Below are 14,527 nucleotides of genomic sequence, written 5' to 3' on the forward strand. Positions count from 1 at the left end.
CTAACTGTGCACTTTTATCATCATCACTTTCCTCATCATAATCCTAAATCATTATTTGTAACCTACTCATACACATATACACTTTTGGAACCTCGTTAAAAGACTGTTTAAAGCCAATACAAAAGAAAGCTATGCTTGACACCTCAAGCCTTGCCTCACTTTACAATGAATTAAAATTCAGTGAATGTTTCTTCTTCTCATACAATAGCAACTATCTTCATGCTCATAATTCTTAGGATGTCAGTAACAACAGATCATGAACTAAAACCATAAAATAATGCATTTAGAATGGCCTATGGCCAGGAAGATGTGTTAGAACTTACAGCAAGTTTCCCAGTAGTTTCACTCAAGTATTCATGTAATGAGTTAAAATGAAAAAGACATATGTGATATAATTAGATGTGCCTGTGCTTTAACATTACTTCTATTTCCCCTTGGTGCATTATAGTTACAAAAACAAATTATTATACTGAGTGTTCCTTGTTCCTCATAATTCACAGATGTTTCCCAATCTATGACTTGATAACAGAGAGTCCATTGTCTGTATATTAAATAATATTGTGACAATGCAATGTGCAATGTCCGCAGTAACTGGCTGAAAATTGGGTTAGGGCTTGCCACATGCTAAGATCTGATACATGGATCATACAAATAATACATTCTATACAGACTGGAATATTTAGCTGTCCTTGTGACAAAGAACTACCTTGGTCATATTGTTGCAGGCTTCTTTGGCTACTGACAACTTAGTGAATGCACACAAAGGGGTGGCAAGTGAAAGAGCAAGTTAGATGCAGAGTATGTGGATGAGAGAATGAACAGTTAACTGGAGACTGGCACGGTATCAACATCGTACCTGTTCCAGTGAAAAAAAAAAGATGCCTTGTGACAAAGTACCACAGTAATCTAGTACTTTGATAACTTAACTGCTTGCAACTATGAAGCAAAGCACTTTTTGTCACAAGGCATGAACTCCATGTCTACAAACTCACATGTACACACTGGAGCCCATATATTAACAATGGGCGAATTTGAATTTAGGCAATAGACTTAGCAACCAATCACTGATTAGTTTTTTATTTGCCAGCTGCATGCAAAACAATGAAAAATGCTATTAGTCAACATGGGTTACTGTCCAAGTATAAATGTCCCAAGTGCTGATGAATGAGCCCCAGTGTCCTCCCCCTGCCAAGATGCACCTTAATTTGAGGCAATGAGCACGTTTCCACATATGCATATGGCTCACCCAAGACCCCATGTAATCAAAACATGTTGAGAAAAATAACATGCATAAACAAAAAGGATAAGGAAGTATGTAATGGACAATCAGAACCATCCCTTCTTGAACCACATATTTTATCTGGATATCCATAAGAAATGGAATAGCCACACATTTCTATAGGTACACATAACATAGTATTATATTGCACATATATAAATCAGTAGAGTAAATGGCTGCGATATCCCCTTTAAAGGATACATTACAGCTGTAGGAACAGAAATCTGGGCAGAAAAAAAGCCGATGCTTGGCTATAGTTTCAACAGTCAGGCAAATACTCTAGAGAAATGAAAAGGCCAGAAAGCTACTATTTCAACAGTAATAACATTTAAAACTTAAAAAGTTTAATTATAAAATATTGCATAGAATTGTGCTTTATTATTTTGGTGGGATTCCCCTTTAAAATACAAGGCTTCCTCATTGGCAAGCTCATCAATCCTGAACGTATACTTCCCATTAAACTGATGTGAAACATTTCCTGCTGGATCCCAACTGATTGGATATAAGGGCTGGAAATACTTGCCCTTCAAGTCTCTAGAATGCGTTATCTTTGGAAACAAAATAAACTGATTCAGCAAAGGCCAGTTGAACATGAGACAAGAAATACTTCTGCAGTGTTCTCCTAATTATTAATACAACGTATCATACTTTTCTTTTCTTTTTTTTTAAATAATTACTTTATAGTTAGAAATAAAAGTTAACAAAGATTTTCTCCTTCAAAATGCTATGTGCAATGCACCCTTACAGGGATACTGTCATGGAAAATTTTTTTTTTCAAAATGAATCAGTTAATAGTGCCGCTCCAGCAGAATTCTGCACTGAAATCCATTTCTCAAAAGAGCAAACAGATTTTTTTTATATTCAATTTTGAAATCTGACATGGGGCTAGACATTTTGTCAATTTCCCAGCTGCCCCTGGTCATGTGACTTGTGCCTCCACTTTAGGAAACTTTCTGGCATGCTGCTGTTTTTCCTTCTCAATGTAACTGAAGGAGTCTCAGTGGGACATGGGTTTTTACTATTGAGTGTTGTTCTTATATCTACCAGGCAGCTGTTATCTTGTGTTAGGGAGCTGTTATCTGGTTACCTTCCCATTGTTCTTTTGTTTGGCTGCTGGGGGAAAAAGGGAGGGGGGTGATATCACTCTAACTTGCAGTACAGCAGTAAAAAGTGATTGAAGTTTATTAGAGCACAAGTCCTGCCCGCCATAGGGGCCGGGCGAGCAGGCGCGATAGTATAAAACAGGAACCGAGAAGTCGGGTGCCGGCATTTGAAGGTGGCGGACGGGGAGAGCAAGAGAAGAGCTCAACCCGCACCCGCAGGGAGCACTGCGAGGTCGACCTGAACCCGCCTGACCTGCGGGTATCAGGTCGGCCCGCACATCACTACTGTCCGCTATCTCTACTTGGATGTCACTACACCAGCTTAAATTAAACCTCTCTAAAACTGAAATGGTTCTCTTTCCCCCAAATTATACCTGTAACAGCCCAGAAGTATCTATCGTTAACACTTTCAATACCACCCCAACTCCAGTGCCTTGCGGATTTCCTAGAGTCTGGCCTTTCCTGCAATCCTCATATCCAGTCACTTATTAAATCATGTAAATTTCACCTAAAGAACATATCCGAAATACGATCATATATCACCAAAAATGCTGCCACAATTCTTATTCACTTTCTCCTCATATCATTTCTAGACTACTGTAACTCTCTATTAATTGGCCTTTTCCAGTCCATAATAAACACCAAGCTTATAAAGCTCAGCAACCGCTCCTCCTCTGCAATGCCACTCTGTCAATCCCTACACTGGCTTCCACTACTTTCAGAATAAGATTCAAACTAATGACCCTGACACTCAAAGCACTCTGTCCCTCCTTAAATCTCTGAGCTCCTCTCTAGATACTCACCCAACCGCTTACTACTGCTCTACTGACCTGTCCCTCAACTCTTTCTAGTTACCTCCTCACATGCTCGCATTCAAGACTTTGCAAGGGCTGCACCCCTCCTCTGTAATTCTGTTCCACAGTCTTTCCAACTTTCTCCCATCCTCTATGTTTTCAAAAGATCTCTTAAAAAACACTTATTTAGAAAAGCCTATCCTCACTCTGTTTAGCTACCAAATACAATATGTTACATCTCTCACCTGCTTATTTTTGATTTTGGCCAACCCCACAACTTGTGTCACATTCCGATTTAGATTGTAAGCTTTTTTGCAGTACTGGTACTAGTTGTTAAGTATGTAAATCGGTATGTTATATGTAAGTAATTCATGTGATTTCTTTGCACATCCATTTTACAGAGCTGCGCAATATGTTGGTGCTCTAAAAATACATGTTAATAATAATAAATAATTATATCTTAGTTAGGATCAAACACAAGGTACTGTTTTATCATCATACAGAAAAATGTAATTGTTTTTAAAAAATTGTAATTGTTTGGATAAAATGGAGTCAATGGGAAGCACCTTTCTGTACTTCTGAGCTTTATGGACAATGGGTCTCCGGATAACTGATCCCATACCTGTACAAGGTTCTATTTTACTATTACAAAGAAAAAGAAAATAATTTTTAAAATTTTTTTATTATTTTATTAAAATTGAGTCTATGGGAGACAGCCATTCCATAAGTTGGACCTTTCTGGACAACAGGTTTCGGGATAATGGATTCTGTACCTGTAGCAAGGGAATGATATTTCTCAAAAAGGCTTCCTAGTAAGCTGGAGAAGACCCAGATCCTGGAAGCAGGTTCAGAAGGCAATAATGTTTACACCATAAGGGCCATCATGATTACTGTACCTGAAAGCTGCTACATCCACCTCAGCACATAAGTAAACGTGATAAAGCAAAAGTTAATTTCGGAGATCCTTTGCCATTTAAAATGACAGTGATATTTAGAACAGCCTTGGTATACAAGTATTTTACTATATAAAATAGCTACCATACATATCATCCAACTGTCTGTCTGCTTTTCATGGCACAGTCCTTTTTCCCCCCAATCTCCATCCTGCTGTCCCAGATCAATGATTCAGATTCACATTCCCCACAAGCACCCCTCCAAGAGACTAGCCACAGTTTTGAGACTGTGACATCACTCCTCATATTACATAACGTTGACAAAGTCCGAAATGGCAATCTGTGGATTCAGGCAAATGCCAGAGGGGCTGCTGTAAGATGCCATAGTCAGTCACTATTTAATGGGCTGGTTGAAGGCTGTTTGGCCCTGTGTACTGGAAGTGCCTATTTTGAATCTCAGTCCAGGCCTGGGGCTGACACAAACAGCAATATTCAGTGCTAACGGCTGTGCATGGGGATGTCATGTAACAATGGTACCATACTGTGTATGTCATTAAATGATTAGGGGAGGACATGTATTGTGTCTGGAATTAAATAGAGATGATACAGCACGTTATGATATGATTGGGGCCCACAATATTTCATGCAATGGTGGGGCCATAAGCATATTATTGCTTCTTTACTGGCAATATTGCCTTCAAACTATGTAAAAAGTAGTGTTTTTTTGCTAAATGGTTGCGGTATTAGGGGGGCATAAAAACAAAGTGCAAGTGACCAAAAGTTTCCCCGTCGCAGGTCTTTATGTCCCTCCTTCAATTATTCAAATGTTGGATGGTATGCAGTTCAGCAACTTCAAGTCAGCAGGTAATGTTGTCACATTATTCTTCAACCCACTTTCACACACAAACACACCCTACTATATTCCCCTCAAAAACTGTTGGAAAAAAAAATGTGCCCAATCATATCTGTATAGACACAACGCAGAACCACAAGCTCTGCCACACTCACTTTTATCCAGGAAGTCCAATGAAATATTTGAAAGTGCCCCAGATTTAACAAAAAAAAAAAGGAACTATGCCCTATTTACAAAAAGTAATTAGTCTTTACAAATATTGACAAACGCTTGTGTTATGCGGCTAATGTGTGCGATAATCGGTTTATTGGGCAGCAACTGGTAAACACACAATGGCAAACAGGCAAAAAATGCCAAACAGACAAAAATAAAAGTGGTAGAACGCTTACAAGTATGTGCCAAGCAATAGCCAGCTGATGACTTCTACTCATTCCACTCACTTCAAAGACTCACCTTCAACTTCTGATAGGAAGGTGTAACTTTTAAAAGCTGAAAAGGAAATTTCCTCTGTTCCCAAAGCAACACAACAGAAACTCACTCAGTACACAAGAAACCATAGCAGCTTCTTGCTAAAATGTCGCAGCAACTTCCTCATTAAACACCAGACATTTTTCCTCTGTAGAACTGGCGCTGAGAGCTGCAGAACAGCAATAATTGTGAAACCCATTTATGTTAGTGTCGCCCACATACTTTATGTCACACACAGTTCGAATCGCTATTTTCTTTTCAAACTCCACCTCAGAGCGTGCCATCGTCCCGAGGAGGGGCCGGGTATGGCAAACGCCGCTCTTGGTACAGTCCATGGCACCCCCTGCCCATAGCGCAACACAACTTTGCCCTAAGTTAAAGTATTACCTGTGTCCGGGGCAGTGAGGCCGCCATGCTGCTTCCGACCCGATACGCCCATCATGCACTGAGAGAGGGGAGGGGGGAGTGTGAGAGCTAGTGGGAGGGGCTACTGTAAGAAGGAGCCTGTACTGAAACTAGTGCGGGAGAGACTGCAGCTGCTGCAGGCAGTGTCGGACTGGGAGACCAGGGGCCCACTCAAAACCTTAGACCAGGGGGCCCACTAGAGAACCATAGACCAGGGGCCCATTCTCAGTACTATTATTCTTCTTCTCCTCATGCAACCTCTATTCTCCTAGACAGTCTTTATTCTTTACATACTATAATCTATTATTCCATCTGTTTAGACTCTTTGTTCTCAAAGAAATAGGGAATGGCCATGAAATAGGCCATATTCAAGGAGTTTTCCTGGTATCCCTGTGGGCAAGAGCCCTAGTGTTAATGGGTTTGGTCAGTGGGAGGAACATAATGTTGCAAGAAATCTAATAAATAATAAATGGGATTACGGGATGGGTGGAAACTGTAAAGGAATGTTTAAATGTGGTTCTCTCAACCGGGTTGGAAAGTGTTCAAAAATGGGAGCGATTATAAAATCAGCAGTTGTAGGAGAAGGCGTGGGCTGATGTGGGGAGGGCACTTATTAAAGGGTTTATTCACCTTTGAGTTAACTTTTAGTATGATGTAGAGAGTGATATTCTGAGACAACTTGCAATTGGTTTTAATTTTTTTATTATTTGTGGCTTTTGAGTTATTTAGCCTTTAATTCAGCAGTTCTCCAGTTTGCGAATTTCAGCGATCTAGTGGCTAAGATCCAGATTACCCTAGCAACAATGCATTGATTTGAACAAGAGACAGGAATATGAATAGTAGAGGGCCTGAATAGCAAAAAAGTAGCAATAACAAAACAATTGTAGTTTACAGAGCATTTGTTTTTAGATGGGGGTCTGTGACCCCCCATTTGAAAGCTGGAAAGAGTCAGAAGAAAAGAGGCATATAATTGGAAAAAACCCTTAATAAATAAATAACAAAGTCCAATTGAAAAGTTGCTTAGAATTGGCCATTCTATAACATACTAAAAGTTAACTTAAAAGTGAACCATCCCTTTAAATAAGTACATTGCAGCAAAACTATTCATGTTTAGTGTTAGCTATTCTTTGCTTTGCAAGGTGTGGCCATCATATTGAGGGGCATAGAAAAACCTGCGATAGGAACTGAACACGCAATATATAAAGTGAAAGAGACTTCCCTTTTACGACCAAACGGACCTGGGCATTGGCAGATTTTTACATTGTTCACTTCATTCATTATATGTCGCAAAAAGTCGATCACCAAAAAACTTACTTAGGAGGTAAGACACAGTCTGATACGTTTAAAATGGGAATGTGTCTTTTTGCTACTAAGCTGCAAAGCTCACTAAACTTGGTGTTTTTTTTTTAGTAATTATCTGGAAACTTGCACTGTACATCATCTTATCCCCAGCCAGGGCCGGAACTAGGGGTAGGCAGAGTAGGCACGTGTCTAGGCCGCAAAGCTGGAGGGGCGCCAGGCACATACCTGCTCAGTCGCCTACCCCATGTCCAGTCTCGTCTCTACCCAACTGCCACTTCTATCCATCGTGGAAATGTGTTTTTGCGCATGCGCGCTGGAATGCAGCTTCAGCATGCGCGGTGGAACACAGCTTCGCGCATGCGCAGTGTAATGAGCGCAGTTTTGCTCATGCTCTATCGAGCGCACACCAGCCGGCGCCGTGGCTGGCCAGGCTGCCTAGGGCGCCTGGCTGGGTTGGCCCGGCTCTGTCCCCAGCATATTGGTTGATACAAAATTAAATTATCATAAATATGAATGCTAGGTATTAAAGCCTAATTGTATAGGATTACCTTTAAAGGAGACATATAGGATAAATGAAAAAACCCTAATTTTGTAGGCAATTATAAGTAATATATGGTGTTGCTTTTACATGGTGATAAAAATTACTATTATCTTTAAAAAAAGCCCCTTTATTGGAGCTGCCTATAGATGTTCACTGGTCCCTGTCTGTGTTTCAAATGAGGGGTGGGCATGTCCTAACGTTCCCTGCCAGAATCACAGCAGAAGGGGGGACAGACAATCATAGCCCTGCAGTCACACAAGCACAGACACGCTTCAGTTCCCTATCAGGTCCTGCTAGCTGCTGATTGGTTCCTATCCTTCAGTACAGTGAGCTGAGAGCCACCTGCTCCTATGCACAGCCTGGGAATAGAGGGAGCAGGAAGTGGAAGGGATTATTAGAGTTTTTGCAGAAATATTCAATAAACTACTTTTTAAGCACAATTGAAATGAGTATAATGCACTGGTACATTCTTATGTTTTTACACAAAATGTCTCCTTTAACAAGGCATGGTTGTATTTTTTTTTTGGCAGGCTGGCAGTTTTATAAGGACAGCGTAATGTTTAAAAATAATAAAAAAGCTCCCCCAGCTCCCCCAACTGGACATTTGTGGCTAAGGGGTTGGTACCCTTTTCTGTAATCAGCGCATGCACAGATCCATGAGGGTAGGGGCAGGGGGGGGTCAGGGGTCTGGTGCCTAGGGCATCACTGCACCCAAATACAGCACTGCCTACCAAATTGTTATGGCTGGCACTTTAGCTAATGTAAACTGCCTGAAATATTCATATATCATATTGGCAAAGTACAATTTCTGATGAAATCTGCATATGTCAATCTTCCTTAAGCTGTTTTTACGAAGTGTCTGAAAATCACTCATAGCTCACACTCATCTTGTCTTCTACTTGTCCTGAGATACAATGATAAAACATCATAAATATAACCCAATGTAATCACATATGTATACTGAGCAGTGAGCACATACAAAGTAATAGCAAGAACATATATAAGTGGCAGTTACAATTTCCATATGTGGCTTTCACCACAAGAAGGAAAACTACTAATATAAGGGAAAGATCTTCTTTAATAATATATACACATAATATAAGCATAAATACAAATAACGCCTCTGTTGGTGCCAATAGTGCAAAGCTGATACAATATCTAAGTATCCAAAATAATCGATCTAAACTGCCAGACAACCACATATGAGATACAAACTGTATGTGTGTTACGTCCTAAAAATAGTTTGTAACAAATCGGATCCAATTAGCTTGTTCCCGTGTATAATTTTCCAGATAGCAACATGTAAATACAGGTAAATTGTGTTTGACTTCCCAGATAACCACATGTGAAATACTGTTTATAAACAATGGGAATTAAATGACTAGTTCACATGCGTAGTAACAACCTGGGTTGCACCCACACCCACACCACCACTGAAGCATATTGTGGGCAGAACAGCAGGGGATTTTCGCTACACCACATGTGCGTGACTTCCCATGTAGGAAATAATATTTGTAGCAAATAGGATTATTCACATAATATTCCACGGAAGACTGGAATAGGCATTGGCCATGCAATAAACATTTTACAGGCATAATCAAGCAAAAAATGAAAATGCCAAATCAATCACCAAAATAAAACAAATGAGTAATTATGCAATGTAATTAGTTATCATGGTAGTGTGTGTTTACATTTGTCAACTGTTTATGTGGGATGGGAATGTCCAACCCCCCCCCCCAACAAAAGTATGTGTTAGTCTAATTGTGAGTGATAGTGTAATTCTTTACATAGAGTAGAAGGGCAGCAGCAATAGCACAAACTAAGAAACTGACTGTTCATGAGTCCTATCCCCTTTTCCTGGACCATTTAAAGCAACTTAAAAATGGGAACTCAGAGCATGTACCATGCAGTAGGGGGATGCTGCATGTACAGAGGACAGAAGGTAAATACCTACCTCTGACGTGATGATACCCAGCTGTACGAGGTTGCAGTAGCCTAAGATAGGGCTGGGGAGATGCTTTAAATGTTGTGCCAATTTCAAGACAGTTGTTGAAACAATGTATGTACTCACCTAGATTATTGATAAGGGGGTTGTCTGAATGGCCTATTCTTTTTAATTTTTCAATTGGTCTTCACTTTTATTTTTTATAGTTGAATTATTTGCTGTTCCAACTAAGACAGGAGTCACTGAACAGGGCAACCCAGAAATATAGCTCAAGAAATATATTGTTTTGTGAAGCTACAAAGTTATTGATACTTTTAATTAGTTATCATTCTAGCCATGCCATATTCATATTACCATTTCTAATTCAAACCGCTGCCTGGTTGCTAGCCTAAATTAAAACTAAGCAACTAGATAATTGCTAAATAAAGCTAAATAAGTCAAATACTATACAAATATAAGGCCAATTGCAATCATCTTAGAATCACTGTCTACATTTTAGTAAAAGCCAACATAAAGATGTAATTTAACTTCACCTTAAGCACTAAAGAAGACATAAATGCAAAGCTAATGTATAACAGGAACAGCAAAAGTTACCATGTCAGCTCTCATGGTCATATTAAGCTGTAATGTACATCTACCCAAAATCCCAGAGGAGCTTCCTTACTCCAATAACCTGACCTATTCCATCGACTAGAAGCCTCTGCTAAGTTTGTGTTGGAGAGAAAAATATCTTAGAAATATTTTTCATATTCTGTTTTTGTAGAATGTAGATAATTGCAAAGTATTAATGATTAACAAAATGTATAAACTCATTATTATTTTATATGTATTATTACTGTGTATCCTGAAAATTCAGTCTTGTTTACTGGATGTTCTGTACATTTTACATTTTTGCTGTGACCCTTTCCTTGATTTATAACTTCCTGCCTGTGCAGAGCTTCAGGAAAAGAAAAGGAGGAAGGCTGTTATCCTGTTTTAGACCTCCCTTTACCTTTTCTCTAACCTTATTGTTATTATTTCCCTGTTAATTTTATACTACTGTCGTTGCCGACATTGCATGATTGTTTTTTTTAATATTCCACTTATGCCCCTGACATCAGCTGCCCTGTATCAGACAAACAAGGTTTATATACTAACAATGTAAAAATCGGTATCAGGACAATAACCACTAGTAACCACATAGTTACTTTAATTATTCTTCCTACAGCAGAACAATCAAAGCTGATTGGCATTCTTATAGGTTACTGTCTGTACTGGTGCATATCTGACCAGTATTAGTAGAGGAGACCAATTGTTTTGTCATTTGTCGCTCATATGCCTATTGTTCACTTGGAACAACAATCTGCTGTCACTTATTTGTTCTTATGATGTTGTACCAACAGAAAAATAGTACAGATTGAATATAGCGTACCTCCCAACATTTGAAAAATAGAAAAAGGGGAAAAAAATCTGTCCTGCATAGCATGGTGACATTTTAACCAAGCCCATTTATGGCCACGCCCCCTAAATATCACATCCATTTTACAAAATTTGGCAAGTTATGGAAAGTTTAAACACATTTCTGGGGGATTTAGGGTCAGGTTTTATGTGTTATTACAGTTTTGCTAATGAAAGGGAAATTGCCCTTTAAAGGGGACCTGTCACCCTAAGAAATAATTCCAAATTATTTTTTATCATGCTAAGTGAGCAAAATAAAACTAACTTACAGTCTTGGAATTACACAATCACAGCACACAGGCAGGAGCCATTTTGTGCACACTGTTATTACGACAAGTTGTATCACCCCAAAATCTTGTGTATGCACCCGAATGGGGGACCTAATGGCCATACACATTGCCCTACATAATTATAGAGTGTGAGGAGGGAGGGGGAATGTGGGAAGAGCAATAACATCTAGGAAGTGCTGAATAGAAAGTGAAAGTAATTGACTGCGGGTCAGGTAATATTTGATTGACAGCTCAGATATTTAAAAAGCCTTTATAACAAGTATGAATGCTTTAATGAAAAAAAACTATTTGGGTTCCATGTTTAATTTGCTAACAACTTTTGTTATACAGCTTTTTATGTGTAGGTGACAGGTTCGCTTTAAGCTGCAAGTCAATTTCCCCAAGAAATCGGCTTACAATTTACAATTTACAATTGCTACTTTGTTGCAAATTGTTGCAAATGTATCTTAGTGCACCTGCTGAGTATTCTAGGCTCTCTGCCAAAAGCCTCTTAGAACTCAAAGAGAACTCTGGACCTTTAACTAACAATCTAGGAGTGCAAAGTGAGCTGTCAAAATTGGGATTGTCCTGTGAAAAAAACCATTTATCCTGACCAGTCCAGTTTATGGATTTTTTTTTTCCTAATCTGGAAATCTATAGAGGACTCTGAAGTAAATGACGTGGCAATCAGCCATTAACTGATCGGTACCTCATAGCCCTGCCACTAATATGACTGGCCTGCCCCTGTGATCCCTGGTCCGTCCAAAAAACATCACCACCCGCCCACCACCAGTACTACTTCAGCAATTTAAAAGGTGGCAACCATAATGGATATTACTTAAATTATAAATATATATATATATAGAGAAACTTTATAGGGTAAGTTCCAATAAACATCTTTTTTTTAATCCCCCTGTCCACCAATTAACACAGTAGGTATCCCCTGGCCTTGACCACCAATGCTTTTTTTTTAACTTGTAGGGAGCCCTGGCACTAATGTTTTTTTTTTACTTGTAGGGGGCCCTGGCACCAATTTTTCTTGCACTTGTAGGGGCCCCTGGCCGCAATGTTTTTTTTAATTTGTAGGAGGCCCTGGAACCAATGTTTTTTTGAATGCGTAGGAGGCCCTGGCACCAGTGCTTTTTTTTTTTTTTTAACTTGTAGGGGTCCCTGGCACTTATTTTATAACTTGTAGGTGTCCCTGGAATCAATTTTTTTTAAATTTTAGGGGGCCCTGGCACCATTATTTTTTAACTTGTAGGGGCCCCTGGCCTCAATGTTTTTTTAATTTGTAGGAGGTCCTGACACCAATTCTTTTTTTTCTCATCAATATTTTTTATTGCTTTTCAAACAAATTCAATAAATGCATAACAAAAGTTTGACAGGTTATCAAAGGCAATACAGACAGATGGAGATAAACATAAGTAAGTTACCAGTTCACATCAATACAGATTATAATGTCAACAGTGAATGGGCAAAATAAAATCGTTACAAATTATCATGGGCCAATGTGAGCCTGTTATATTGCATTGAGTATCAAACTTTTATCCTTTTATAACTATTAATCGTTAAAATCAAATGAGCCACCTATATAGTTGGGACAACCCTTCATCCCAGAATGCAAATGAAGGACTAATGAATTACAGGATAGGTCACAGTAATTTGGCATACCTCAAAGTAAAATAATGTGGCAGAAGGAGAATCAGATGGAAAGAAGCTGACAAGCATTGGTATCACAGCATCTATGTAAAAAAATTAAGACCAATTTAAAATTTGCTTAGAATAAACCATTCTGTAACATTCTTAATATTAAATATACTAAATATATATCAGTGATATGTGTTATATTACTACCACCAATGATGAACCAATGTGCATACTACAATTGTGTGCACATGGCCAGAAAGAAACAAGAGGAAACAATTGTGGAAAAAGAGTTGAAACTGTCAGTTATGCTAGGGATGGATGCTAGCTTTTGCTCTAGCTGTGCAATTTAAGGGTGTTTATGTCTTCGAAAATATGCTCCTCCTTCACACCCCCAGCACAAGTTGCATTCATTTGTTCTCAATTTATGAACCTGTGCCAATATGCCTGTCTCTGGTATTTTAAATCAAATATGACTGCAGTTACACTAGATTGGAAGTGGAATGTTGCCTTGTGCATAATAAGTTTGCACATGCATTCCTTTAGTAAATGTCCTATAGTCTATAGTCCTATAACTCTAAAGAAGGAAATTAATATTCTGGTGCAATAAGCCATATTTGTTGAGTGTTTTAGTGTGTGTTATTAAGCAGATATGTAATAATGAATGTCAACTGTACCACATTGTTAATGATGAATGAGACGAGGATACAAGTATAAGTTTTGTTGTTTAATCTTCATTGACAATTAATAAATAACAAACACATTCTGAGTAACAAAAAATAAACGTTTGAAAAGTTCACATCTGCAGAAATTGGAGATGTATAGAACGATAAGTGATAAAAATGAACACATAAAATAGTAGCAATAGTTTTTTGGCTGATGGGGTCATTGACACCATTTTAAAGTAGGAAAGAGACAAAAGAGGAAGGCAATAAATTCAAAAACTATAAAAATGAAGACTAGTTTAAAAGTTGACTTTATTTGGACCTGAGGTAGATGACAGGTTCATGTTGGTGTGAATAACTGACAATGACTAGATCTCAGAGTACCCTTTATATGATCAATGTGGGAATCATAAAACTAACAATTGTAGTATCTGTAGAAATATCTTAAAGGGGAACTCCATCTTCCAAACCAAAATTTGATAAAGAGGCCCACATAACACATAAACCCCTAATATACCCATCTTATGAATAAATGCCATTTTCTATGCTGAAATCCAGCAGTTTAACAGTTTTTCTCTTTCTGCATCATTTGAAATTCTGACAGGGAAGGAGGGACTAAAACACTGGTGTTACAAATTGTAACAACTACTCCACTGCTTACAGACAGCATGCAGGAACTGCATTACCCAAATGCTTTGCACTGTATTAAAATCATGTGTGCAGGGAATTGTGGGATTTGGAGGATGCAGGCTAAGGACAGCTGGTTGTTGATACAAAGTAACAGTAGTCAGCAAGCTCAGCAAAGTAGTCAGAGAGATCACCAGGAGAGCAGGGGGCTAAACCATTAAAAATCACAAAAAGTCTGCATATTTTTTAAATGATGTATATTGCAAAGTTGCTTGAAATTATGTTTACTTTTCAAGTTATGT

The 14,527-nt window shown here is 38.6% G+C and overlaps 1 protein-coding gene across 6 annotated transcripts in view; it reads right to left on the reverse strand.

The window, feature by feature from the left end:
* Window positions 1–5,888, reverse strand: part of eps15.L (epidermal growth factor receptor pathway substrate 15 L homeolog) — a 61,168-nt gene extending 55,280 nt beyond the window's left edge. For 2 of the 6 annotated variants that reach the window (XM_018258418.2, XM_018258417.2), the window contains exon 1: window positions 5,778–5,888. In XM_018258418.2, coding sequence (XP_018113907.1) covers window positions 5,778–5,804 — 27 coding nt within the window. In that variant the 5' untranslated portion in view covers window positions 5,805–5,888. Of the gene's footprint in view, window positions 1–5,375; window positions 5,557–5,612; window positions 5,632–5,659; window positions 5,734–5,777 lie in introns of those variants that run through there. The other 4 variants (XM_018258416.2, XM_018258414.2, XM_041590458.1 and 1 more) reach the window with 3 other exon arrangements.
* Between the last annotated feature and the right edge of the window lie 8,639 nt (window positions 5,889–14,527).

The sequence above is a fragment of the Xenopus laevis genome, chromosome 4L (assembly GCF_017654675.1).
Source record: "Xenopus laevis strain J_2021 chromosome 4L, Xenopus_laevis_v10.1, whole genome shotgun sequence".
Taxonomy (NCBI): Eukaryota; Metazoa; Chordata; class Amphibia; order Anura; family Pipidae; genus Xenopus; species Xenopus laevis.